Raw genomic sequence first — 27,953 nt, forward strand, 5'->3', positions numbered from 1 at the left:
TGAGAGACTGATCCGTGGCTCATTAAAGACAGTGAAGACGAAAAAGACACGCGTTACATTTCAGTTTTATGGAAGACAAAATAGTGCACCTCCAACATCAAGAGAAAGAGTAATGAATGACGGTAATGAATGAAGTTGAAATTTCCAGAAAATGTCAAAAGGAGTTTTGAACAAAATATGAAAATACTTTGTGAACCCGCGTTGTCAAAAGAATGTATCTGAAACCTTCCAAATGATCTGGATAGTTTCGTTTCTGTTTATAAAGGTGTACGTTAAAGTCTTATCATTTCAAAAAATCATTTAGCAATGGCGTCTTAGGTGCTCAATCAAATGTGTATCCCCATGCAAAGAAGCAGCAACATACGTGACACTTGTCAGTTATGAGCAGGATATCTTTAATCTTAGTAGGATGATACAACGTACAACGGAAAACTATAAGTTTATTCGAGAATGAAGATAATAAACTGGGTAACTGAGTTTAACTATGAAAAATCTGATCTTCTTCCTTTAAAAAGGAGCAATTCAGGTCCACTTCGTTGGTCCACCTGGGGCGTGTCCAAGATAGGGCATTTCTTTCATAAAACCAGTACAACAACTTCTTTACCTTGGTCTTTTAATTGGACGAGGACTAAAATAGACCTGTTTGCATCTATTTCTCATCTTGAAAGTAAGCGTTGTCTGTCTTAAGCCTCAATTGTTCGAAACAAAAAAAAATTCAACTAAATAATCCTTGCTAAATAGTATAATTCTACAAAATTACCGCATTTTCTATATTAACATCATTTAAGAATATTTTTACACAAAATGGGTAAAGGTAAAATCTGTTCACTATATTTCAAGTATAAAAAATATTTACTTCATTTACCCCCTTGGACCCACAAATTTATAAATTCATAAGTTTTAAATTAGTGGATTGTGAAACATACCCACGTGTGTTTTGGAACATAATCACAAAATCAGTATCATCTGTTGCATATCCTTTTTATATAGTGATGTTTAAAGTGCTATGTATGTAACAGTTGTTCAGATTTTAATACGTGATCTTCATCAATGGCTTGACAAGCGTTACGATGTCTTTTTTTGTTATTCTCCTTTTTATGTCTTTTTCTCTATTGGGTACTCTGTCTGTGTTCTCTTTAATAAAATAAAGGTAATAAAAAGTAAATAAACAAAGGTTTTAAATAAGTAAAAGCTATATATAAAATAATGCAGCAATGTCGAAGATACAATCTACTGAAAAAAACCCTGAAAAATGGGAACAACCAACTAAAAAGTACCTTTAAGTTGAGGACATGTACTCTTTTTAATTTCGGAAGGAGTTTAGACAAACCCCAGTCAGTAACTTTGTAGCAACCACTCAAATTCAATTCTTCTATAGATCGCTTGAATGATTCTGGTTGAGCTGCAAGGTTCAGAAGACCACAGTCAGTAATCTAGAATTAGAAGAAAATTCGAAAAATTCAAACATCATAATTGAATTTACATCTAAAACCGGTCCAAATTAAATTGCAGAAAAATGAAAACTACTTGTAAGAGTAGATCAAAAAAAGTTTATTGTTCTTTACACAGTAAAATATAGGGTATTTATAACCTATATACTTTGAACAAAACTCATATACTATGTACATAACTAATACAATTTGAACATAACTCATATACCCATATATTTTGAACAAAACTGCATTCATAGTTCTATTTCAAAGTTTTGAAATTTATTTTATACCTGACAGAAAACAATAAACAATTCAAAAGATTATATTTTATCATCATTTATCATTATACAATCTGACAAATAAATTCTATACATTGAAGTATATAGTGATCAAAGTTCCTTTTTTTAGGCATTTTGCAAGCTTTTGCTATTTGTCAGAACAGCACATCCTGCTAAAGTATTTGACACTATGGGAGTGAAAAGAGAATTATTTTGTGAAGAAGGATTAAACACATTACTTAGAAAATTATAACAATAATCAATATGGCACTGTTAGTCTGGTAAATGAGTCTTTTGAATATGGTGGTTGCAAAGCTACAGATAAATAACTGAACATAGTCAAAGTATTTTTTTGAAAACAGGAAGGTACATAGCAATTTTAGAAAACTTAAACTAAACCCCAATATAGGGAAGATGAATCAAAAGTAAATATATATCATAAGTAAATTGCTTAGAATGATGATGCCATTGTGACTAAAAATTCTGTGATAAAGCTTTAAGAGAAAAACAGCCTCGCTTTAGGAAGAGGATGGGTCGGCCAAATGTCAACTTTATATTAATGACTGAGAAGTGTCTGTATTATCAAACCTCTTTAGTCCTCAGTTTTTTTATATTATGAGCAAGCATTTACTTCATCAAGCAGAAGATCTTTAAAGAAAGTTCTATCCCTGTATGGTGTACCAAAAATAAACATTAAAGTGACAAGTGTTAAACTGATAAGTGTTATGTCCAAAAATAAAATTGCAAAGGTTATTTTAGGGCACTGGGTTACTGGCTAGTTTTGAATTGAACAGGAGCTGAGCAACAATGCGTTCTATCCCCATTTATACAGATAATTTTGATGAACTTTATCCTAAAGAACAGAGCAAAAGCTATAGAGAAGCAGGGAACTAAATGGAAAAGTTGAATTCTCCTAGACTTAAATTATAGTAAGGATTTGAGTGGTCTAGATGAATGTTAAGCAAAATAATTAATTTTTGGAGGTTTTGAGAGTATATGTAATCAATATGTATGCATTATGTATCTACGCAAAGAGAGAATTACAAACCTGAGAGCAGTTTCTTAAGGAAAGTTTCTTTAAAGAACAGGACGTAAATGCTGACTCCAAAGATACGTCAGTCACTTTAATGCAATTATTGAGGTCTAACTCAGTCAGCCCTGCAAAGAGAAAAGAAATAGATTAAAAAAAAAGACAAAAAACACACCAACAAAGAGAGTCATACAAAAACAACTATAGCTATAAAAAATTCTGTAAATTATTTTTTTTAGTTGGAAAAATTGCCTAAAATAATGTAGAGTAAATTGTAATTTGAAAAAAAAAGGTTCAGGCGATGTTCCAGCACTTCAGATAAGAAAATAGAGGGACCCTGCTGCTTCAACACAATATACCACCCTCAAAATTTAGATATCTTTACAGTTAACCCAACAAGTTCTTCTTTTCTTCGACAAATCTTTTCTTCCAATCTCCTTCCTCGCTCTTTTGCTAGTTTGAATTTTGTCCTAATTTCTTAATAACAACTCCTGTAAGACAAGGGTCACTCAATTAGTGCAACGAGAAGCATCTTTAAAAGAACTAAAAATTTTAGCGTGAAGAGCGATGTTTTGAAAAAGGGGCAACCCCCCTCAAATACGTACAAATTTCTTTTCATTTTTGGTTTTGATATTTTCCCTTTTAGTAGAAAGCTTGTTTTTTTTGTCTGAAGATCTTTTACAGTCTGTAGATCTACATGTTTTTTTTGTCTGTAGATCTACAGATCTTTTATCTGTAGATTTGGTACAAAAACAAGCTAACTTAATTAAACTGATTCTTTAAAAAATGGCAAATTTTAAGCTAAGAACTAGTTTCGAGAGGTTTGTCCATGAACAAAATAGCTCAACAATTCTAAAAAATTCGTTTTTAATATGATGAAATTTTATATTAATAAACAACAAGTTACCATGTAATAGTGCGAGTAATTTTTTTCTAATTTCTCTGTTTTTCTGCCCATGCATTAGTTTGCTCCTACCAGAGGTTCATCAAATCTCCTTCTTCATATATTTTTGATGATTTTTAGCATGCATATATTTCACAAGGTTCTTTTGGTAAGCGCGCCACTTCGGGTCAAGAATTTTAAACTCAAATCCCCATAAAGGCAAGAATCTATTTCTCTTATGAATCCTGTTTTATAGTAATCACTTGAAAATAACTCATTAGATTTAACATGCTTTCACTTTTAAGTTTACGACGGCTTATTGAAAAGGCTTTTGACGGTAACCCACTAAAGTATTGGTCGTTGATCAGGGGATCGTGTCAACCACAGAGGCATAGTTATTAGGGCTTTGACCAAAAAAAAAAAACTTTAGAAATAATACGGAAATTTTTTCAGACAGTGGAAGGCAATTCAGTGGATATTTCGGCCCTATGTCCAAAGGCCGTCTTCAGCAAAACACCAGAAAAAAATAAGTATAAATATATAAAAACTACATCAAAATGGGAAAATTAAAACTTAAAATTAAAAAAAAACTTTTTAGTACAATATGGTTTTTTGATATGGAAAGGGAGTGTGGTCTTCTTCACTGTTGGCCTTTAACAAAGCTGGAAAAAAACTATATCTCCAAATTTTGATAAAATATCTTTTCAGGAGAGCGCAGATAAAAATAAGGTGGAAATAGGGTTACTGTCCTCCAAACGCATTCGACTCTTAAAATGGGAACTACAACTTCATTGATTTCCATTTAAATAAGCCCTCTTTGAAGTTTCATTGACAATTCCTTCCATACAAAGTAGCCTGGGAAAAAAATAGCATATTGACCCCTCTTTTCATAGTCTTACCCCTCTTTTCATAAGCGGCACTATTGCAATACATATGATGCTTAGATCTTCTTTTCTGGCATTGGAATCCCTAGATTTTAAGATACAGGTTTTAAGCCCAGCTTCTTTGGGGTCCTAAATTAAATCAATACTGGTAGCTTATGGTTTTCCCTTGAATAAGTCGAATGTTCTAGACATCAAGTGGTTTTGAAACTTTCTTTAATACTGATCGCAAAGAAAAACTTGTTTTTGTGGACCTCTTTCACGTCCGTTTCCGCAGAAACCATCTTTTATCAATTTGTTCCAGAGCCCCCTTGACTCGGAAACTTATGATTTAAGTTTTACAAAAATTAAAAAGGGATTTCGGCCCAGTTCTTTCACACGAAATAGATAGAAAGTTTTGCCTGATGTTCAATAGGACTAGTTTGTTCAAAGGAAGCTTGTTTCTAAGTTATACACTGATTAGAGATAAAAATTTGTTTTAACCTATTATGGGCCTTCATAAAATTATTCCTGCCTTAATAAAATATGATCTACTTGTGGGCTAAAGAACAATCCTTGAAAGTTTCAAGCAAATCAAAATTAAACTTAGCGGTCTTTTTCGATGAAATCATTTGTCTTTTAACAATGGAAAATTGTAGAATTTACGGTCCTTGCTCGTGGGGCTGTGCGAGTTACGTCATCCTTGAAGCCCCATATATTCGATCTATTAACTATTGTGAGAAAAACAAATATCGGTAAATTTTGGCCAAATGCAGCGGGTAGCACAGGGGTGAACAGGAAAGGGAACTCAGCTACCAAGGGATGCTAACAGTTTCAATTCAAATCAAACATACCCGCTGCAGATGTTTCTACAGCAAACTTTTCAATACGATATGTCCAGAACAAACTGTAATTAACACTTGGCTCTTTTTTGAGTTATTAACAATGCTTTGACTTTAACTGATAAGATAATTGTTTGTAGCTGTTATCTCTTTTGCTAATTTAGATAGATGATCATAAAAAAAAACCAATAGCTTCATTGTTCAGGGTATAAGGCAATTGACGTGACTTTACCGTAAATGTTGCTTCGGCAAGACAGACAAAACCTGTATATGATCTGCACTCACTTTCGCTAAACTACAGTAAAAAATGAATATACGTACTTTTCAAATGGCGAAGCGGAGGTCTGGAGGCGTCAATTTCCATATTTTTGAGTCCGGTTAAGGCATCGTCACTTATATCACAGTTTTCCACTCTTAGAACAACCAAATTGATCAGATTAGTAATTATTTCTCTAAACAAGTTTTCATCCAAAGGACACAACGATAAACGAAGAAATGTCAATTTTAGGAGTCGTGAGGCAACAAATCGGAGGCACATCTTGGCAATATCAAGAGTAGGTTCATCAAGGTCATCAAGAAAACCAAAGTCTATGTCTAAATGTGTCAACTGTATATCCCGTGGTTCGTTTAACAATCTTTGTAAAATTGTTGGCTCTGGAAAATTGCTGGAATGATGTAAATCAAAATCTTTTATTATAGGAGTTCTAAGTTCCTTGAAGTACATTAAAGACTCTAGACAACAAGAAACCGATAATGTACCATAGAAATGGAACGTTACTAATTTTTCCAGGTGACGACAGAGCAAGTCGAAATGTTCAGTAGAAATATAACGGATGTTAATAAATAGATTGACTATTTCGGTTTGGTGAGTAGCGATTGCGTTGATTACAGCGCCATCAGCAAATCCGGCTACTGTTAGTAGGTTCAATGATGTTAGCCGCAAATCTGGTACTTTTAACAAACAAACCAATTGATCCCTGCTTATACAGTTTTGATCAACACTAATTGAAACGATGGTGGCAAATTTCGGTCCAACTATACGTCGTACTATGTTGTATTCGGGTCTAGGTAGCATTTGACTATCTAGGTCATATTCAGGTATGTTATCAACGCCCGTCAAAGACAGAGAAAGGTGAACTAGGTTTGTCATGAAATTGGTCAATTTTATTAGTGATTTATCAGTGGAATAAGGACTATACTCATTTTCAGTATTCCTTATTTCTAGATGAGTTACGCTTACCAAGTTTATTAAATCACAATCTGAATCCGTGTCACAATCAGCACAATTACAACAATCCACAGTGAGGCTCACTAAGGAAATACATAAACAAAGGAAACTCTCAATTTGTCTTTCAGTTATTTTACACTTGTAGAACCTTAAATGATTTACGTGATCTCAAAAAAGCTTCCAACAATCCAATACTTGTTCCCATTCTGTTTCTGTAGTATCCAAACCAAAGTCCTACATACACAGAAAAAATTAGACAAGATAGGACACTGAAGATGAAAAACATCTAACAGAGAAGGTTCAATTCAAAACAGTCCGAACAAATCACTATATATATATATATATATATATATATATATATATATATATATATATATATATATATATATATATATATATATATATATATATATATATATATATATATATATATATATATATATATATATATATATATATATATATATATATATATATTATATATATATATATATATATATATATATATATATATATATATATATATAAATATATATATATATTTATATATATATATATATATATATATATATATATATATATAAATATATATATATATATATATATATATATATATATATATATATATATATATATATTTATATATATATATATATATATATATATATATATATATATATATATATATATATATATATATATATATATATATATATATATATATATATATATATATATATATATATATATATATATATATATATATATATATATATATATATATATATATATATATATATATATATATATAATAAATATAATATATATATATATATATAATATATATATATATATATATATATATATATATATAAATATAATATATATAAATAAATATAATATATATATATAAATATAATATATATATATATATATATATATATATATATATATATATATATATATATATATATATATATATATATATATATATATATATATATATATATATATATATATATACCACAGCAATTGGACAGTGCCTGATTTCGGACATCCATTAAAAAGAAAAATTACCATTATTTGGGAATAAAATCATATTAGTCATTTTTTTCTACATTTAAACCTAATAAATGTTACCCTAACAGCCTTGCATATTTAAATAGCCGTATTCAGCCACATTCTTCAAGTCATATTCATGTTATTTTTTATTTATTTATATAAGTACCGAATACCATTAAAAAAGAGGTTTGTAACACTTTGATGACTTTGATTAACTAAGCACTGGATCATAAGAGCATACACATTCAGTCACTTTCACAATCATTGGGACTGTCCTTGACAGGATTTGCTTGCAAATCTAACTCCTTTCATTCAGACTTGGATCCTAATTCAGGTGACTGTGCCTGTTCCGAAGCCTTTAAATTTCTACCTCCACCCTGCCATCGTCTCTCCCTTAGAGCTAATTCTGTATTTATCTGAAGATTCTTTCAAAACAACTGCTGAAAAACAAGGGCCGTTGAACTAGAATAAGAATTTAATATAGCCACTTTAGTCAGTAACATTTTATTCAGTAGAAATTCACTGAAATATAGGCTAGACCATAGAAAAGGGCACTGGAACTTTCAATTTTCAAATGACTGAGCACCCCTTCTCCACCCCAAAGCTTATTCGACCACCCCTTCCACATGAAGCACCTCTGGGAGAAAATAAGTGAACGAATATTAATCCATTAAACCCTTATGGGTCTTTATTATAGGCAATGCTATACGGTTGCTACTGACTTAAACAGAATAGTAGAAATTTCCATTTCTATTCTAATGAAAATCCGGAATTATCCAAGGGGAAAATAGGGGGGGGGGAGATTTTCTGCAGAGGGGGAGAGAATATTCCGTGGGGGTGTTTTCCGGGGGTAGAGTGGTAAACGCCAGCCCTCGGGGAAAAGACGGCATGAATACAATATCTCTCTTAGATGTGTAACTTAAAATAAAAATGAGGATATTGATCCTGCTTTGGCCCTTCACATTGTTGAATATCTAGATCATATAGCTCCTTTTGATGGGGTAACTTTAATATTTGAACCAAATGGCATCTCACAATTTTTTCAGAGGGCAATTGAAATTAAAAAAAAATATCCATAAATAGAGACTTTGCTTTTAAAAGAGATACTGGAGATATTCCTATAAACCCAATTTACAACAACTTAAAATAAAGGATTTAAATAAAATTTTTCTTCAGTTAAATTGAAATCATCTGACCACACTCTTAGAGAATTAAGTCAATAGAAGAGTTAAGTCAATCGCTAAGCAGAAAATGTTTTCCCAATCTAATTGGTGAATAGGCTTTCATTTATTCGCATTTGGTTTTTTGGTTTGTTGATTCAGTCTTTCTTTCGCTCAGTTAAGAGTTAAGTCAAAGTGTTAGTTCTCTTTCTTTTTTTTTTACACTGGAGACGGCTGGGCGGAAATCCCTGCCTCTTTCATTTTCGTTTCTTCTTCGTCCGCTGGCTGACATTACCTTCATTGTTCTCAGATATTTAATTTTATTATTTGCTTTTCTTGTCTGTCGTATGTCAATTCTGCTTATAGCCCTATCTGTCTTCAACAGTTCACTGAGCTAATTTAATTTTATTTCAGCTAACATTTCACCATTTTAAAATGACAATTGCCTTTTTTCTTGTCAGTTTTTTTTTCTTATTTGTCATACGTCAATCTTGCTTGTAGCCCTTTCTGTCTTTAACAGTTCTCTGAACTAATTTAATTTTATTTTAGCTAATATTTCACCAATTTAAAATTACAATTGCCTGAGCTATAATACACTTTATCTTTCTGATAACAAGAGATCGCCAAGTCAGACCGACGGCCTTTAAAATTAGGTAACGCAGCTATACACAAAACAAAATCATATTCAATAGTTTTTTTGCCAGCCTCTTCGCGCTTTTGTGCTCTAAAGATCCCAAAGTGTCGTAAAATATGTCAGAAACCGCTAAAATACCGGTGAAAAACATAAATTACGTAAATTACCAATTTTTACCAGGACCAAATTTATAAGTTACAACACTAAATCAAATACAGAAGATTTTTACGTGCTAGGAATTTACCATTTACACCCTTTATGCTCCTAAAAAACCCCTTAGCTGGCCATCTTTAGATTTTAGTAAGAGAGTGAGTCAAAATAAAAAATTTAATAGAGTGTGCTAACGAAGTGTAAGCAAGGAGCGATGCGGCTCAATAGTAACCGAAACTGTAAGAAACAGAGTTTTGGTAACAATACATACGTCAAAGAATCATATTTTGATGAATCATATTCGATATAAAAAAACGAAATTTTGGCAAATACGATGAATCATATTTGATATAAAAAAACGAAATTTTGGCATTCTTTTGCCAGAAGCAAGATCAAGGATGCATGTTTGTTTTTCTTTTTTTTCCCAAGATTAATCGCATCGAATCAGTTATCTACTCTTAGAAAATCAGGAGAGGGCTCATTTGATCCGGAATCAAAAATTCTATTGCCCTTTTTAAATAACAAAATATTGAAAGGCAGCTAGCCCACTCCCACGCAAATTTTTCACACAGTATTCAGATCAAAATTATTACATAGTCGTTTTGTTCACAAAAGTCAAACAATCTAATAACTATGTATTTGAGGATGACTTGAACCCCAAAGTCCCCGGGAAAAGGGACGAAAGTTGTTGATTATTGTCTACATATATTATTGGTTAGTATGAAGTATGTAGGTCCTTTTAGGGTGAAGGGGGGGGGGCTGAATATCACGACATTATTAAATACGATCAGAAATGAAACAAAAAACACAAAATTTCCAACTGTAAGTAAAGAACAGCATGATAATTTAAAAAGAAAAGAAATTATTGCGACTATGAATGTTGTTACCCTTCCTCAATACCTCACTCTTTACACAGATATTTTTTTGAATTTTTAAAAAAAGGTTATTATTGAATTGAATTTATTTATAACCCGTTATAATACACATTGAAAAACGGAGTATAGTGTGAGTAAAAGAAAGCAAGAAAATGACCTAAAAAACTAAACAACACTTCTCCTTACTTAAAAACAATTAAAACATACAAAAGCAAAAGCGAAACATTCATTGAATCAAAATAGAGCTCCATGGGTGCCGACCAATTCTACTATTATAATCTTCTATGCTTTGCTTATATGACAGAACCACATCCGATTTTTCTCTATTGAATGCAAGGTTAGTCTTAGTATATTCTTTACTTAAAATAGCCAAATTTCTTTCGAACGACTGTGGTGTTCGACTGGGGTTAAAAATATCATAAACGATAAGCGAAACATCAATCCCTTTTAAAATACACGAAGGACCTGCGCTGGATTGGGCGTTCAGGATACAGTTACTGAAGGCAACTGGAGAGGTAAGGGCACTCTGTCTGACGCCTCGACGGACTGGAATAGCGAAACGTGTTATGGTCCCACCAGGTAGCCTGATTACAACAACAAGATGGTTATACATATCATACAAAGCTTTTTGACAGAGAGGGGAAACACCCTCAAAAGATCAAGTGACCTTAATGAAAATCACATCATCACATTCAGCATATCAGAGAACCAAGCTTAACAGGTTTAAAGCTCCTATACATAAAACGAAATTTTGGCATTCTTTTGCCAGAAGCAAGATCATGGATGGATGTTTATTTTTTAGTTTTTTCCCAAGAGTGGTCGTATTGAATCAGTTATCTACTCTTAGAAAATCGGGAGAGGGCTCGTTTGATCAGGATTCAAAAATTCTATTGCCCTTTTTAAATAACGAAAAATATAGAAAGGCAGCTAGCACACTCCCATGCCAATTTTTCCCAAAGTATTCTGATCAAAATTATTATATAGTCGTTTTGTTCACAAAAGTCGAAAAATCTAATATCTATGTATTTGAGGATGACTTGACCCCCAAAGCCCCCGGGGGAAGGGACACAAGTTGTTGATTATTGTCTACATATATTGTTGGCTATTATGAAGTATGCAGGTCCTTTAAGAGGGGAGGGGCGGGGGTTGAACTGCCTGGCACTATTAAATACGATCAGAAATGAAACAAAAACACAAAATTTTCAACTGAAGTAAAGAAAAATATGATGATTTAAAACGAACAGAAATTACTGCGACTGTCAAGTTTGCTACCCCTTTTCAATACCTCACTCTTTACGCAGAAGTTTTTTTGAATTTTTAAAAAAGCTTATTATTCTATTTAAAAGGCACTTGTGTTTTTGAGTCATTCTTAAATGATTGGAACAAAAAGTCAAACTTTAAGAGTAAAACTGAGGTATTGTAGAGGGGGCAACCCCTAAAATTCATAATTATTTCTGTTCGTTCTAAGTTTTAATGTCACTCATTACTTTAATTTGAAAAAACTCATTTTTTCTAGTTTAAATATTAGTAAAGATCATGTTTAGCCACAATCCGGCGCAATTTTCTAAAACACACTGTTGAGAGATGATAATAAAGTTAACAATATTAAAGTTTAAGAAATACAAAATGACTATGAATCTACCTATATAATTGAATGCATCCCCAACTTTACAAAATACCTGTCGAAAAACAGGTCTTTTAATTTATATTGATTATGTTGATTATACATAAGATGCAAAACCCACTACATAAAAAAAAAGCTTGCAAAGGATGACCTCTACATTTTATTAATTTAAAAACAAAACGATTTTGAGAAAAAATGGTGGGGGAGGAGGCCTAGTTGCCCTCCAATTTTTCGGTTACTTAAAAAGGCAACTAGAACTTTTAGTTTTTAACGAACGTTTTTACTACTGAAAAATATACGTAACTTAAGAATAAACTCACGTAACGAACTTCTATTTTCGTATATTTTTATTATGTATATGAGGGGGTGTGTCCCCTCGTTAATACCTCGTTCTTTATACTAAAGCTTAAATTTTGTCCCAATTCTTCAAGAGTGACCCCTGAATTAGAAAGGCCGTAGAATAAATAATTGAAATTACAAAAAATACTTTAGCACAAAGAGCGAGGTATTTAGGAGGAAAAGAACCCCTCATATGCGTAATAATCTCTGTTCGTTTTAAATTTTAATGCTGTTCCTCAATTTCAGTTGAAAAACTTTTTCATTTTTATTTTTTCATTGTTTGTTTTATAATAATGCTAGAAATTCCTGTGCCCCCTTCATTGAATTTCTTTTCCCCCATGAGATATTCCTCCAAGCAAAGATCCTCCCACAGAGCACCCTAACCACAACCCCCCACAACCAAAAAATCCACCTGAAAACATCTGTACACTTCCCAATAACCATTACTGTATCTAAAGACTGGTCAAAGTTTGTAACTTGCAGCCCCTCCCCCGGGGACTGTGGCGGAGTAAGTCATCCCCACTAGAACTTTTATTTCCATTAGAATGAGCCCTTTTTCGACATTCTAGGACCATTTGGTCGATACGATGATCCCTGGAAAAAAAAAAGAATAAATAAAAAAACACGCACCCGTGATTGGTCTTCTGGCAAAAAATACGAAGCTCTACGTTTTTGAAGATAGGAGCTTGAAACTTCCACAATGGGGTTCTCTTATACGCTGAATACGATGGTGTGATTTTCGTTAAGATTCTATTACTTTTAGGGGTTGTTTCCCCCTACTTTCCAAAATAAGACAAATTTTCTCAGGCTCGTAAGTTTTGATGAGACAAAACATATATTTAAAATCAGCATAAAAATACGATTCTTTTAATGTGTCTTTTAGTATCAAAATTCTGTTTTTTAGAGTTTCATTCAATATGGAGCCGGGTCGCTCCTTACTACACTTCGTTACCACAAACTGTTTGAAATAAACAACAGAAAGATTTAGAATAAGTTCTTTAGCAATAAAAAAGACTACGTCAATAAAAAATGAACAGAAGTTAATTTCAAAAAAAAATTCAATAGAAGAAGTTTTTCAAAAAAAAAGTCAAGAGGTACTTTTAAAATAAAAAGCGCTGTAATAAAGTAAAATAATTTTCCAAGCGTAAACCTAACACAAATTACCATAAAAATAAAGCCAAAAATGAAAAGAAATTACAATAAATAACCGAGTCAAACTAAAAACGAACAGAAACTAAGAAAAGCAGGACTGACATCCCCCACGCCTTCTAAAAACAAGAATATAATTAGCTCTATACTGAAAACAAAATTCATTCAAAAAAATTTCTCTTTTTAACTTCTCGAATTCAAAATTATTACTATATATCTGATACTATTCAAAATATCACTAAATATCTTATCTTGTTAAACGAGCAATAATTGGGTATATATGTATTTATGTATGTTTCTCGAAAACAACTCCATATTTTTTCGGAAAAATTGACAATCTTGGATTTACTGGCCTAAAAAACGATCTATATAAGTCACGAGTTTGAGGAGATTCATTAAGAGCCTTCATTTGAAAAAAAATAACCGTAAGTAATGTCATATTTATGAGCACATTTTAAGAGCATACATAAGTCATATTTGCCTCTGTAGTGGTTGTATGTTTTTTAGTGTCTATGATTAAGGCAAAATAACACAAGATACATATGATTGACAAGAAAAACCGTAAGATTAACGTTATATTTATGAGTGGCAAAGGTAAAGAGTATGGAAGAATTGTCTATAAAGTAATGATAGACGAAAATGAAGAACAAAGAACTATACAGTCAAAATACTTGCGTCAGCAAGAATTGCAGCAAGTCAAAACAAAAGTGAAGAACAATTCGGTTCGAACATAAACAGCAGCAATAATTAATACGATTCAAAAACATATGTGAAGAACAAAGAAATATGCGGTTACAAGACATGCAACAACAAGGATTGGAAAGAATTAAAAATGAAAGTGAAGAACAAAGAAATATGCGCCTAAAAGATATGCCACAGCAAGAACAAAGAAATATGAGATTAGACGATAAGTGGCAGCCAGCATTACAAGCGATAGCGAGAAAGCAAGTATCGGAACGTTTTAAAAGTGAAGTGCAGAACTAAGAGTTGTGCTGTTAGAAGACAAGCAACAACGAAAATCAGATGGAGCGAAAAATAAGAGTGAAGAAAAAATAATACGTTGGAAGAAGAACACCATCACAATCTTGAACGCCAACAAAACGTGGCGCAAAACCTATAAAGATGCCATAAACTACGCAACTTTTGATTAAAAGTCATTGAGAACCTTCAACCTTATATGTATTTCCTAAGGAGCCCTCCATTTTCCCAAGGAAAGAGTAGCAAACATTTTCCTTTTTTTTTTCTCATTGATACACCCTGAATGTTTGTGGTCTGAAGTAAACCCCAAACTTTCCTCTTTGAGTTGGACCCCTTCTTCCCTCTTTCTGGCAGAGAAAATTTTAAATTAACTTATATGACTTGCTAAGGCTTTTAATACGAGGGTCTAAATTTGGAAGCATAAAACAGTATTCAAAGTTATTTAAAAGTGCACAAATAGGGGTTATAAATAATGAATATAAATCAAAGTTAATATGACAATTGAGAAAATTGCTTCGAGTATTTACTTTTTCCAAGTATAGAATAGACCACAGTTAACATTTTGAACCATAAATAATTTTCTTTTTATTTGCATATTTTCCATATCAATTTTAACGTAAAAGTAGAAGTTTTCCAATGAATTTGAGTTTTAGTCTGCAGTCTTCTAGAGCTAGTGGTCTCAATTAGTAGAGGGGATGTACCCCATTCCTCTTAATTTCGAAAAACACCTTTTTTAGTAGGTTTACTACAAAAATATTGTAAAACAGCATATTGTCTTGAGTTTCTGTCCTGGAACAGTTGTAGAGTTTAGGAGAGAAGGATCTTTGGCCAATCCTTAAAGAGGATTACTCCACTATTGTCCTGTGTTATATGTCAAGTAAAAATTTCAATTAAAGGACTTTACCTCAATTGTAATCATTTTGCAGCGACTAGGATATCTTGATAAAGCAGCTAGAGCCTGACTATGTTTTCGGTGGATTACAAATTCAACATTTCTATGAATCTTACTGCTGTTGATAAATGCTGCATACCAGCTTCTACATGTCTGACTGGCGGCTTCTACATCTCTGAAGTTTAAGTATTCATAGAATGTGCATATAACCTAGAACGGTATAAATAAATAATAAATAATTTATTCCAGAAAAAGCCCGTGGGCCATAGGAAAATTACATAACAACAAACAAACAACAAATTAACTACATTAAATTAATACTATTTAAAGAAAACGCTCCCGATGTGCCGCTGCAATCCTTACAAATCTTGCTATCCTTTTAATACTCAGGAAATTTGTCTCTTTCATTCTATCTAGTATCCATATCTCATTCAATTTTTCTTTACCATACATCAAAATACCAATCAAAAATCCATACCAATCAAAAATACATTTCCCCTCCAATCCTAATAAGCCTTCAAATCCTCTCTACTTAACCCAACCTTCCAAAATACCTCCTCCCCCCAACTACCCTTTATCTGTCTATACAATTTTAACGACCCTGAACGATCCAGAATTGCCCACCATATCTGTATTTCTTGGTTCTTCAACCTCTCTTGTACCTCCCTTATTACTATTTCCTCCATACCCATAATCCCCTTTCCTTCATTCCACCATTCCCCTAATCCACACTTATCTAAGATATCCTTAATCTCCGCCGGCCACCCTGTTTAACTATTCTGTCTCAACGCCTCTAAGTATGCTGCCTTTGCTACCGTAAATCTCTGCATACCCAGTATCCTAACCCAATATCTCACCATGGTTACTAGCCTCATAGATCGCAGCGATACTAGCCCTAAATATAACCTAGAACGGTATATACTAGCCAAAAGAATTTGGATGCAATGTGCGCCTGGCTTTTTTTGTTGAATCAATGTTGACAATTAGCCCTCAGAAAGGTGAGTGATCTATGCCACCTACCACTTACATTTGAAAACGTCTCATATTTTAATCACATATTAAATACACCATTTAGCATTAACACAACAAGCGGTGTTATTACTTGTAGTATATTCATTCTGCTTAAAGTACTTTTACAGTAAAGAGCTATATACCTTTTAGATGTTTTCTATTTATTTATTTTTCCCTTTGCCCAAATTATCTGGAAAAGGTGATCCTAGAACCATCACAGTGGGCTCATTTGACTGACTAAAATTTGAAGATAGCCATTTTATTGCTAACTTTGATAGGATAAAAAGATTCCATCTTGGGTCTCCCCTTGGCTTGAAATTTAAAGGGTATTTTTTTATATTTGCTTGCGATGTACCCAAAAATCCTTCAGTCAAGGGTATCCACCAACTAAAATATCAGCAGCATCAAAGTAACAGCTAGGGAGATCAAGCTGAAACTTTAGTGAGCTGTTGAAGGGTCTAGTCAACCTCAAATCTTGGCTTGGGGGAGAGGCTATGAGTAAATATAAACCCCGACACTAATCATAACTATTGAAATCCTTTTCTTCTTCTTCTTTTTCAGCAGGCGGGGACTTTTCAATCCCCCCCCCAATCATTTTCTTTATTATACTAGTCTTCTTCTTCTTTTACAGCAGGCGGGGACTTTTCAGTCGAGACTATTCAGCCCGTTTCCTTTTGACTCACTCTGTGAGATGGACAGAGCTACGGAGTTGGTTTATCTTATTTATCTTGTTTCTGCTCAGATTTCTTGCAGTAAATCTTTTGATACTAGGAGTTGAATTATGAGAGAATATATATTGAGTTCTGTGCTCTGTGTGCAAGTATGGTCAGCAAGACTCTTGGCTGTTAGTGGAATTTTGTAGCGTTTGAAGCATTCTAACATCTTACATTGCAGGGTATACTGTGCAGATGTCAGCATATTATATTCAAATAGGCAATGATCGATTGTTTCATTTTTAAAATTACATGACCTGCAAAAGGGGGAAGAGGGAACTCCGCCACTTGAATTAGGGAGCTGATATGAAAACGCCTGAAAATTTAGCCCATTTGAACCTGACCGAATTCTATGATAAATCTTGTAAAGGTGCTTACTAGGGAAAGGTGATAGGGTTGATTGGTCTCCCATTTGGCTGGTCAATATTTAAAGCATTTTTTGCTATTTCATCTGCCTTATGGTTACCTATTAAACCCGAGTGGCTTAGAATATACTGGAGATGAGTTAAAATACCTCTTGAAGCGAGAATATCGATAATCCTAAGACAAAAAAAATGTGTCAATATCCATCTTATATTGAGAAGCTGAAGAAAGCAGCTCAAGGCTTGATAAAGAGTCAGAATATATTATAATATTTATAAAATTAACAGTCATATATTCATTAACCATGAGGAACTCTAATGCCATGATTATGGCATTTAACTCCGCAGACATTACAGATGCATTATCGTGATCTCTCGCCTAAAGCAATGTTATGGGTTGGAATAAACGCTTCGCTTGTCACTTTCTCACTCATTTTGGACCCATCAACAAAAATTTGGAAATGGTTTTTACATGCAACAGTATTGAGCTCGGCAAATTTTGTCTGTATAAAAGCAATGGGGGTGAGTTCTTTGGTCTACTTTGAGGAATCAGTTTTTATTATGGGGATTGACCAACTCCATGGGGGGGGGGGGAATGTGGATGCAATAGATTTTACTGGCACTGGGAACTTCTTCTGGGTATTTGCATATTCATTTGCAATGCCTCTAAACATAGATAGATTCCTTAACCAGTTATGCAGAGTATGGCAATCATAGGTTTCAATTTTTATAAGGTAGTCAAACAGTTCGTGGTAACGAACTGTAGTAAGGAGCGACCCGGCTCAATAGTAAACGAAACTCTAAAAAACGGAACTTCGATGCTAAAAGATATATCAAAAGAATCGGATTTTTATGCTGATTTTAAATATATAAGTTTCCTCAAATTTAGTCTTTGTCATCAAAAGTTACAAGCCTGAGAAAATTTGCCTTATTTTGGAAAATAGGGGGAAACACCCCCTGAAAGTCATAAGATCTTAACGAAAATCACACCATCGCATTCAGCGTATCAGAGAATCATGAAGAAAAAATTTCAAGGTCCAATCTACAAAAATGTGGGATTTCGTATTTTTTGCCAGAAGACAAATCACGGGTGCGTGTTTTTTTTTTTTTTTTTTTTTTCATGGGTTATCGTATCGGCCAAGTGGTCCTAGAGTATTGCAAGAGGGCTCATTCTAAGGGAAATGAAAATAGTGCCCTTTTTAAGTGACCAAAAAAATTGAACGGCACCTAGACCCCCTCCCACGCTCATTTTTTCCCAAAGTTAACGGATCAAAATTTTGAGATAGCCATTTTGTTCCGCATAGTCGAAAACCATAATAAATATTTCTTTGGGGATGAATTACCCCCATCCCCACAGTCCCTGGCGGAGGGGCTGCAAGTTACAAACTTTGACCAATGTTTACATACAGTAATGGTTATTTGGAAGTGTACCGACGTTTTCAGGGGGATTTTTTTTTTGGTTTGGGTGTGAGGCTCAGGGGAGGGGGCTATATGGGAGGATCTTTCCTTGGAGGAATATTTCATGGGGGAGGAGAAATTCAATGAAAAGGGCGCAGGATTTTCTAGCGTTACTATAAAAATAACAATGAAAATATAAACATGAAAAAGTTTTTTCAATTGAAAGTAAGGAGAAGCATTAAAACTTAAAACGAACAGAGATTATTACGCATATGAGGGGTTCTAAAAATACTTTAGCATAAAGAGCGAGGTATTTAGGAGCAAATAAATACTTCACTCTTTATGCTAAATTATTTTTAGTAATTTCAACTATTTATTCTACGGCCTTTCTGATTCGGGGGTCATTCTTAAAGAATTGGGACAAAACTTAAGATTTAGTGTGAAAAGCGACGTATTAACGAGGGGACAAACCCCCTCATATATATAATCAAAATTTAAGAATATAAAAGTTTGTTACGTCAGTTAATTCTTAAGTTACGTATACTTTTTACTAATAAAAATGTTCGTTAAAAATTAAAAGTTCTAGTTGCCTTTTTAAGTAACCGAAAAATTAGAGGGCAACTAGGCCTCCTTCCCCACCCCTTATTTCTCAAAATCGTCTGATCAAAACTAAGAGAATGCCAATTAGCCAAAAAAAGAATTGATATGCAAATTTCATTTTAATAATTCATGTACGGAGAGCCAAAATCAGACATGCAATAATTCAAAAACTATCAGAAATTAAATATAAAAAAAAACAAGTTTTTTGAAATGAAAGTAAGGAGCGACATTAAAACTTAAAACGAACAGAAATTAGTCTGTATATGAAAGGGGCTTTTCCTCCTCGACACCCTGCTCCTTGCGCTAAAGTTTGATTCTTTCTCGCAACTCTACTTTTTAAAACAATAAAAAACTTTAGCATAAAGAGCGGGGTGTCGAGGAGGAAAGGCCCCTTTCATATACGGAGTAATTTCTGTTCGTTTTAAGTTTTAATGTCGCTCCTTACATTCATTTCAAAAAACTTGTTTTTTTTTTTTATTTAATTAATTAGAAGAAATCTTCTTCTTTCATTTATCGGTGATAGTCCACTATCTGTAAGCAGCAACTTAGTATTTGTCGGTTTCCTTAGACCAAACATGAGACGGATTATATCATTTTGTGTTGTTTCAATTTTTGCATATGGGTCTTTGCACAAGCACCATAAACTATGAGGCTATAATCAATATGGGGTCTTATATGTAATTTATAAAATTGGAGTAATGTTTTCTCATTACAGTCCCAAGGTGGGGTTAGTATTCCTTTTATTATTCTTAATTTTCTATAGCATTTTTTTATTGTGTTTGTGATGTGAAAGTGGAAGTTTAGTTTTTGGTCGAGTATGAGGCCTAGATAATTAATTTGATTGTCCTCTGGAAAAGTATTCTATTTAGTGGTAGCCTTGCATTAGGATTATTTCGCTTATGGTGGAATTGGATAATTTTGGACTTTGTGGGTGCAATAGGTAAATCAGAATTTTGAGAAAACTTTTCAAATTGGAAAAGTGCATTTTGCAACTTTGAATGAGCAATCTCAAAGGTATTGCCGGTTGCCCATAATACCAGATCATCAGCATACTGTAGATTGGTATGTGGGAGGTTCATGTCCCAGAGAAATAGGGAAAAGAGGAGGCAGCTCAGGACTGCACCCTGTGGAAGGCCTTTGGTTATTGAAGTTTTGGGTGAAGAGGCTGAACCTACACAAATAATGAAACTTTGGTTTTCTATAAAAGATTCTACGAAGGATACAAGTTTGGGAGGTAGTCCAAGATTTGGAAGTTTAACTAAAAGAATCTGGTGGTCAACATTGTCATATGCACCTTCAAAGTCTAGGAATGCAGCAGTTAGGACATTATTTTTTTATAGAGATTCATTTATTGCATTTGTTAACAATATGAAAGCATCTGTTGAGGAGTGGTGTTTCCTGAAGCCTGTTTGAGTATGTGGTATCAAGTTATTCTTCTCAACAGACCATAACAGCCAATGGTAAATCATTTTCTCCATTACTTATCCCAGCACAGGAGTAATCATTATAGGTCTATATGACTCGGGGTCATGTTTAGGTTTATTTTTCTTTAAAATTGGTAGGAAAGATGGACATTTCAAGATATTAGGGAATGTGGATGTGGCCCATGCATGGTTATAGCAATTTAGGAGCTCCTGTTTATACAAAGGGGTAAGATACTTTATCCATGTAGGGTGTATATTATCATAGCGACTTGTAGCATTGGCCTTGATATGTTGTATTGCATTATTCAATTCATATATTGAAAAGGGGCAGTTTATATACTCTGCTCCTGGTCGGGGCTGGTAAATTGGATTTGTCAAGATTTGAGTAGTGAAATTTTTATTTTTAGATGTTAGCTTTTTTGAGAAAAGGGTAGCAAATAATTTTGTCTTTTCAATGTCATTGTCATAGTGAGTATTCTCATGTGTTAGTTCATACAGAAGAGGGTTGGAGGAAGTTTTTTTCCCACAGATTTTGCTTATAAGTTTATGTAAGATTAGCCCACATGTTTCTCTGGAAAGACTGTTTGCAAGATTATTCCAGTAATTATAGTTAGCATTAATTATTGTTCTCTTGAGATTAGCCTCTGCTTGTAATTTACTTAAATATGTAGCAGGTGATGGTTTTTTTTAGGTATACTCTCCTAGTTGCATTTTTTATTCTCAAAATAATTTGGCAATCTTTTGTCCACCATGCTTTAGGGGTGTGTTTAGGGATTGTTTCCTAGGTGATGTTTTGGGGATAGCATGATTAGCTGTATTTGTTAGTATAGATGTCATAACTTCAGCATGTGTGTCAGCTGTTACAACTGAGGTATGTGAATTCTGGGTGAAAGTTAGAATTTCATCATTAAGCTTATTTCTAAACATGGTCCAATTTGTTTTAGTGTTGACATATTTAGGGATATGTGGGAGAATTTTAGCAGGTTCATTTAAAGAGGAGACTATTGCAAAATAGTCAGTGCATAAATTTTCAATTTTCTTTATATAAATTTTATTCAGTATATTTATTGACACAATTTGTAGGTCAATAGTAGAGAATTTGCCACTTTTGGGGTTAAAATATGTATTTAGATTAGGAGGGGTAGCAATTGCTAAATCGACATTATTTGAAATCGATCTTTCAATAAGCTTACCAGCTTTATTTGCTGGCTTATCCCCCCACAGAAGACTGTGGGCATTAAAATACCCGCAGATGATACTGTTTTTTAACAAATTAGAATTAGTTATATAAGTGAAAAAATCCATGGCATCTGTGGTCTGGCCATTAGGGTTATAAAGGCTTAACATGTATATTTTTGTATTATTTATCCAGACATTGATACCAATAACATCAACATCATTTGGAAAATCTAGGAAATTAATACCACAAAATTTAATATTATTATTTAAAATTATAGCTACGCCACCTCATTTTCTCTGTAAAGACCTATCCTTTCTTAGGATTGTATATCCTGGAGACTTTGTTTGTTGGTTATTAGTCAAATGGGTTTCCTGAAGGCAAGCAATATCAATGGAATTATTATTAATAAAAGATAAAAGTTCATTTATCTTATTTTCTGAAAGAGATCTTACATTCTACTGAAGAATTGAAATATGCTGCTTTGTTGTTTTAATTTTTATATTGCTGTGTATCAATGTTTAGCTTTGCTAGGAGTAGAGCAAGTTCTTTTTTTGCTTGGATATGCATGTGGTTGGGTAGGAACAATTTTGCCAATTCGCTTATGATTTTTGCTTTTTGTGGTTGTTGTAAGTTCATTGACTGTATTGCATTATAATTTAATATAAAAAGGCATGTTAGGAGTTAATTCATTTGGATTTTCATCTGGCTTTTTGTTGATAATTTGATTAATTCTCGATAATACTTCTGATTCATTTCTACTTGGGAGAGGTGGCCATTCTGATCTTCTATCATTACTTGCAGAGGCTAGATGGTTTGTCCAGGGTGAATCTCTCTTATAGGAGTGTGAGCTGGGTTGTTTTGAGGAAGGAGTCTTATTAGGGGTGCTTGATGTTTTTGATAGAATGGTTGGTCTGTGGATGAGAGGGTTGGGTGGTTTCATAGAGTTTTTGGTCAGGTGTGATTGAGCTGCATTTGCTTCCAATGCTGCAAACAATGGGTAAGGTATGTTTTTTTCTGTTGCTATTTGAATTGTTAAGTGCTCGTTTTTTATATACACGGCATAAAGTTTTATCAAACAAATACAAAGTAGAGACAATAGGGAAAATCTTTTCAAGACAGTGAAAATTAGTTCTGTGGATCTTTCGGCCCTATGTCCAAGGGCCGTCTTCAGCACAATACAAGAATAAGAGAGAAACTATATATATATATATATATATATATATATATATATATATATATATATATATATATATACAAATGAACTTACATCAAATTTTGAGAATTAAAACTAAATAATTAAAAACACTTTTTAAAACTTTTTTTAAAAATAGCCCTAGCATCCTTACTTCAACGAAGTTCAACCAGGACTGGCGAAAAGAATGAAATGAAAATATAAGCTCATTCAAACTAAAGAGAACAAAATGATTAGATGCAATTTCTTAAAGCTAATCTTGCTTGTTTAGCAACCTGTCTCAAAGGCCTTTTCGTAGTTGGTTCAGTACTATTATAAATCGGTTTAGTAAAATATTTTGTTAAATCATTCTTAATGAAATTTGAGTATAAAGAATTTAGTGAGTATTCCCCTAAGTCCCGGTTCAAAGAAATATTATTATTTATTTTGAGATTAATTTCGATTGATTCTCGAACCACCTGTTTTATTCCCAAATCATTACTGATGAGTGAAGAGTTTTCAAAAAGTATCACCCTAGAAGTTGAAATTGAAAATAAACTACCATTTTTAGATGTATTAATAATTCGTAATGCTGATAAACTGGATTTTACTATATATCAAAAGCCAACACCAAACAATACATATCTTCACTTTAATTCAAGTCACCCCCCACAAGTTAAAAGAGCAGTTGTAACTTCCCTCATTGATCATGCCCTGAATATTTGCTCCGATTCGTATATAAATGCAGAAATAAACTTTAATGGATACCTCATTCCTTTTGTCAATAAAATAATTGACCGTAGAATAAAAAGACATTCTTGTAAAATCGAAGAAGATACTTCACAATGTGAGGCTACTGATAAGCCCTCAAATATTGTCTATCTTCCGTATATCCCAAAGATCACAACAAAATTAAAAAATATTTGCACAAAAAATAATCTGTACGTTCTTAAATTCGGGTATAGATAAGACCCCAGTTACTCGCCAAAGAGGGGTCTATCAAATACCTTGTGATTGTGGAAATTACTATGTCGGCAGGACCCATCAGAATCTAGACAAACGGTTACAACAGCATAAAAATTACATAGACAAGGCCTTAATTTCAAATAGTTCCAACAACTCCTTTGATTCTGCTTTAGGTTGGCATATATTTAATAATCCGTCCCACATGATACTTTTTGAAAACTCTTCACTCATCAGTAATGATTTGGGAATAAAACAGGTGGTTCGAGAATAAATCGAATTTAGTCTCAAAATAAATAATAATATTTCTTTGAACAGGCTTAGGGGAATATTCACTAAATTCTTTATACTCAAATTTAATTAAAAATGATCTAACAAAATATTTTACTAAACCGATTTATAATAGTACTGAACCAACTACGAAAAGGCCTTTGAGACAGGCTGCTAAACAAGCAAGATTAGCTTTAAGAAATTGCATCTAATCATTTTGTTCTCTTTAGTTTGAATGAGCTTATATTCTCATTTCATTCTTTTCGCCAGTCCTGGTTGAACTTCGTTGAAGTAAGGATGCTAGGGCTATTTTTTAAAAAAGTTTTAAAAAGTGTTTTTAATTATTTAGTTTTAATTCTCACAATTTGATGTAAGTTCATTTATATATATATATATATATATATATATATATATATATATATATATATATATATATATATATATATATATAGTTTCTCTCTTATTCTTGTATTGTGCTGAAGACGGCTCTTGGACATAGGGCCGAAAGATCCACAGAACTAATTTCCACTTTCTTGAAAAGATTTTCCCTATTGTCTCTACTTTGTATTTGTTTGTTATGGAAAGGCAGTGTGGTCTTCGTCGCTATTTTCGTCTAGCTTATGGGGAGCAGTTGACCTATGATATCTTTTATTTTATTAGTCTAGGTAAAAAAAAACATGCTAATATTATCAATCAACAAAATTTTTTAGAATCCTGTAGGAATGAAAACCTTATTCCTAAGTCTTTAAGATATAAATTACATTTAAATACCCGGAAAGAAGCGCAATTTGCCCATACACTACAGTTAGAAACCTTAGTCCATATTATTAAGGACAAAAAACAGAAACGACATATTATTTCTTCAGATAGAAAATCGTTGGAAACTTTTTTGCTGGAAAACCTGTCCACCGTTGATTTTGCTCAAGTTGTTAGATTAGAAAGGAATTTGTTTTGCCACGATTTTCGCTTGTCCAAGGAACGCCTCTATAAAAAATTGGAAGGCTTACGAAATGAATATTCGATGAGAAACCGTATTAATTCTCCAAGATTCACTCCTGGACCTGCTATCGTTAACCTCTCTTCTAAAACATTGGAACCCCGGGAAATCGAAACACTAGAAAAAGGTCCAAAATTTTCTCTTCTACCGAAACAGGTTCCTGTGGCAGATATAGTTTCCTCTCTAGAATCCGCTTTGCATAAACACTATCCTTCTGTCTCTAACCCGGATGAAGTTAGATCTGGTCTTAAAAATATCCTTTATAACAGCCAAAAAAAGTTTAAGCCTCCTACCAATTCCACACCGGAAAATTTGCATGACATAAAAATACTATCTAATCTCCGAAAAGATCCTTCTATTATAATAACTAAAGCAGACAAAAGCAATTCACTTGTTGTCATGAATACGACAGACTATGACAACAAAATTCTTTCGCATTTAAATGACACAATTACATATAAAACAATAACTCATGATCCTACTGATCAGTTCGCTAATAATATTATAAATGAATTAAAGCAGCTAAAACAAATGGTAAAATCACCCCACAACTATACAATAAATTTTTTCCCCGTGGTAGTTTATGTCCTAAACTCTACGGTTTACCAAAAATACATAAATAGGGTATTCCATTAAGACCTATCGTAGCTTGTACTAAAGCCCCCGCTGCCAATATTGGAAAATGGCTTTGCACAGCTTTCAAACCTTCATTGTATTCTCAAAATTCCTAATTCGTAACTCGGCAGATTTGGTTAAAAAACTTAGCAACACAAGTATTTCAGAAAACACAATAGTTAGTAGTTTTGACATTGTTTCCATGTATACAAATATAGATGTAACTATTTCTGAGGAATTATTAAAAAATAAAATAGAAGAAAATTACCACTTGATCGAGACTTCAGCGACAGGAATTGATTATGAAGTTTTAATGACTCTTTTTAAAATTTGTAATAAGTTTTCTATGTATTTTCAATTTCGCAATTCTTTCTATCAGCAAAAAAAAAATGGGTTATCCATGGGGGCACCTTTATCCGGGCTACTAGCAAATATTTACGTCGAGAATCTTGAGAATTGGGCATTGAATTCTTATTTTTTTAAACACGTCTATTGGGGTCGTTATATGGATGACGTAATTTCACTTTGGAATTATGGGGAAGCTGAATTTCAGGGCTTCTTAGGTCATCTTTACACTTATGACCGAAATTTGCAGTTCACCCTAGAAGTTGAAATTGAAAATAAACTACCGTTTTTAGATGTATTAATTATTCGTAATGCTGATAACCTGGATTTTACTATATATCGAAAACCAACACAAAACAATAGATATCTTCACTTTAGTTCAAATCACCCCCCCCCCCAAGTTAAAAGAGCAGTTGTAACTTCCCTCATTGATCGTGCCCTGAATATTTACTCCGATTCGTATATAAATGCAGAAATAAACTTTATCAGAGATATTCTTTTTGGTAATGTATACCCCATTCCTTTGGTCAATAAAATATTTAACCGTAGAATAAAAAGACATTCTTGTAAAATCGAAGAAGATACTTCACAATGTGAGGCTACTGATAAGCCCTCAAATATTGTCTATCTTCCGTATATCCCAAAGATCACAACAAAATTAAAAAATATTTGCACAAAAAATAATCTGTACGTAGTTTTTACTAATAATTTTAAAATCATCAATTTCTTAAATTCGGGTAACAATAAGACCCCAGTTACTCGCCAAAGAGGGGTCTATCAAATACCTTGTGATTGTGGAAAATACTATGTCGGCAGGACCCATCAGAATCTAGACAAACGGTTACAACAGCATAAAAATGACATAGACAAGGCCTTAATTTCAAACAGTTCCAACAACTCCCTTGATTCTGCTTTAGGTTGGGGTATATTTAATAATCCGTCCCACATGATACTTTTTGAAAACTCTTCACTCATCAGTAAGGATTTGGGAATAAAACAGGTGGTTCGAGAATCAATCGAAATTAATCTCAAAATAAATAATAATATTTCTTTGAACAGGGACTTAGGGGAATACTCACTAAATTCTTTATACTCAAATTTAATTAAAAATGATCTAACAAAATATTTTACTAAACCGATTTATAATAGTACTGATCCAACATCGAAAAGGCCTTTAAGACAGGCTGCTAAACAAGCAAGATGAGCTTTAAGAAATTGCACCTAATCATTTTGTTCTCTTTAGTTTGAATGAGCTTATATTCTCATTTCATTCTTTTCGCCAGTCCTGATTGAACTTCGTTGAAGTAAGGATGCTAGGGCTATTTTAAAAAAAAAATTTTAAAGTTTTTAATTATTTAGTTTTAATTCTCACAATTTGATGTAAGTTCATTTATATATATATATATATATATATATATATATATATATATATATATATATATATATATATATATATATATATATATATATAATAGGCAGTGTGGTCT

General features: G+C 32.8%; 1 protein-coding gene across 1 annotated transcript in view; it reads right to left on the reverse strand.

Moving 5' to 3' along the window:
• LOC136042736 (uncharacterized) overlaps positions 1-27,953 on the reverse strand; it is a 50,121-nt gene that overhangs the window by 11,955 nt on the left and 10,213 nt on the right. Inside the window, exons 2-5 of the mRNA XM_065727701.1 lie at positions 15,430-15,627; positions 5,648-6,788; positions 2,760-2,869; positions 1,278-1,433 (exon numbers count right to left, since the gene is read on the reverse strand). Of these exons, the coding sequence (XP_065583773.1) occupies positions 1,278-1,433; positions 2,760-2,869; positions 5,648-6,476 (1,095 nt within the window). The 5' untranslated portion in view covers positions 6,477-6,788; positions 15,430-15,627. The remainder of the gene's footprint in view (positions 1-1,277; positions 1,434-2,759; positions 2,870-5,647; positions 6,789-15,429; positions 15,628-27,953) is intronic.

Source organism: Artemia franciscana, unplaced genomic scaffold (assembly GCF_032884065.1).
Source record: "Artemia franciscana unplaced genomic scaffold, ASM3288406v1 Scaffold_188, whole genome shotgun sequence".
In the NCBI taxonomy this organism is placed as follows: domain Eukaryota; kingdom Metazoa; phylum Arthropoda; class Branchiopoda; order Anostraca; family Artemiidae; genus Artemia; species Artemia franciscana.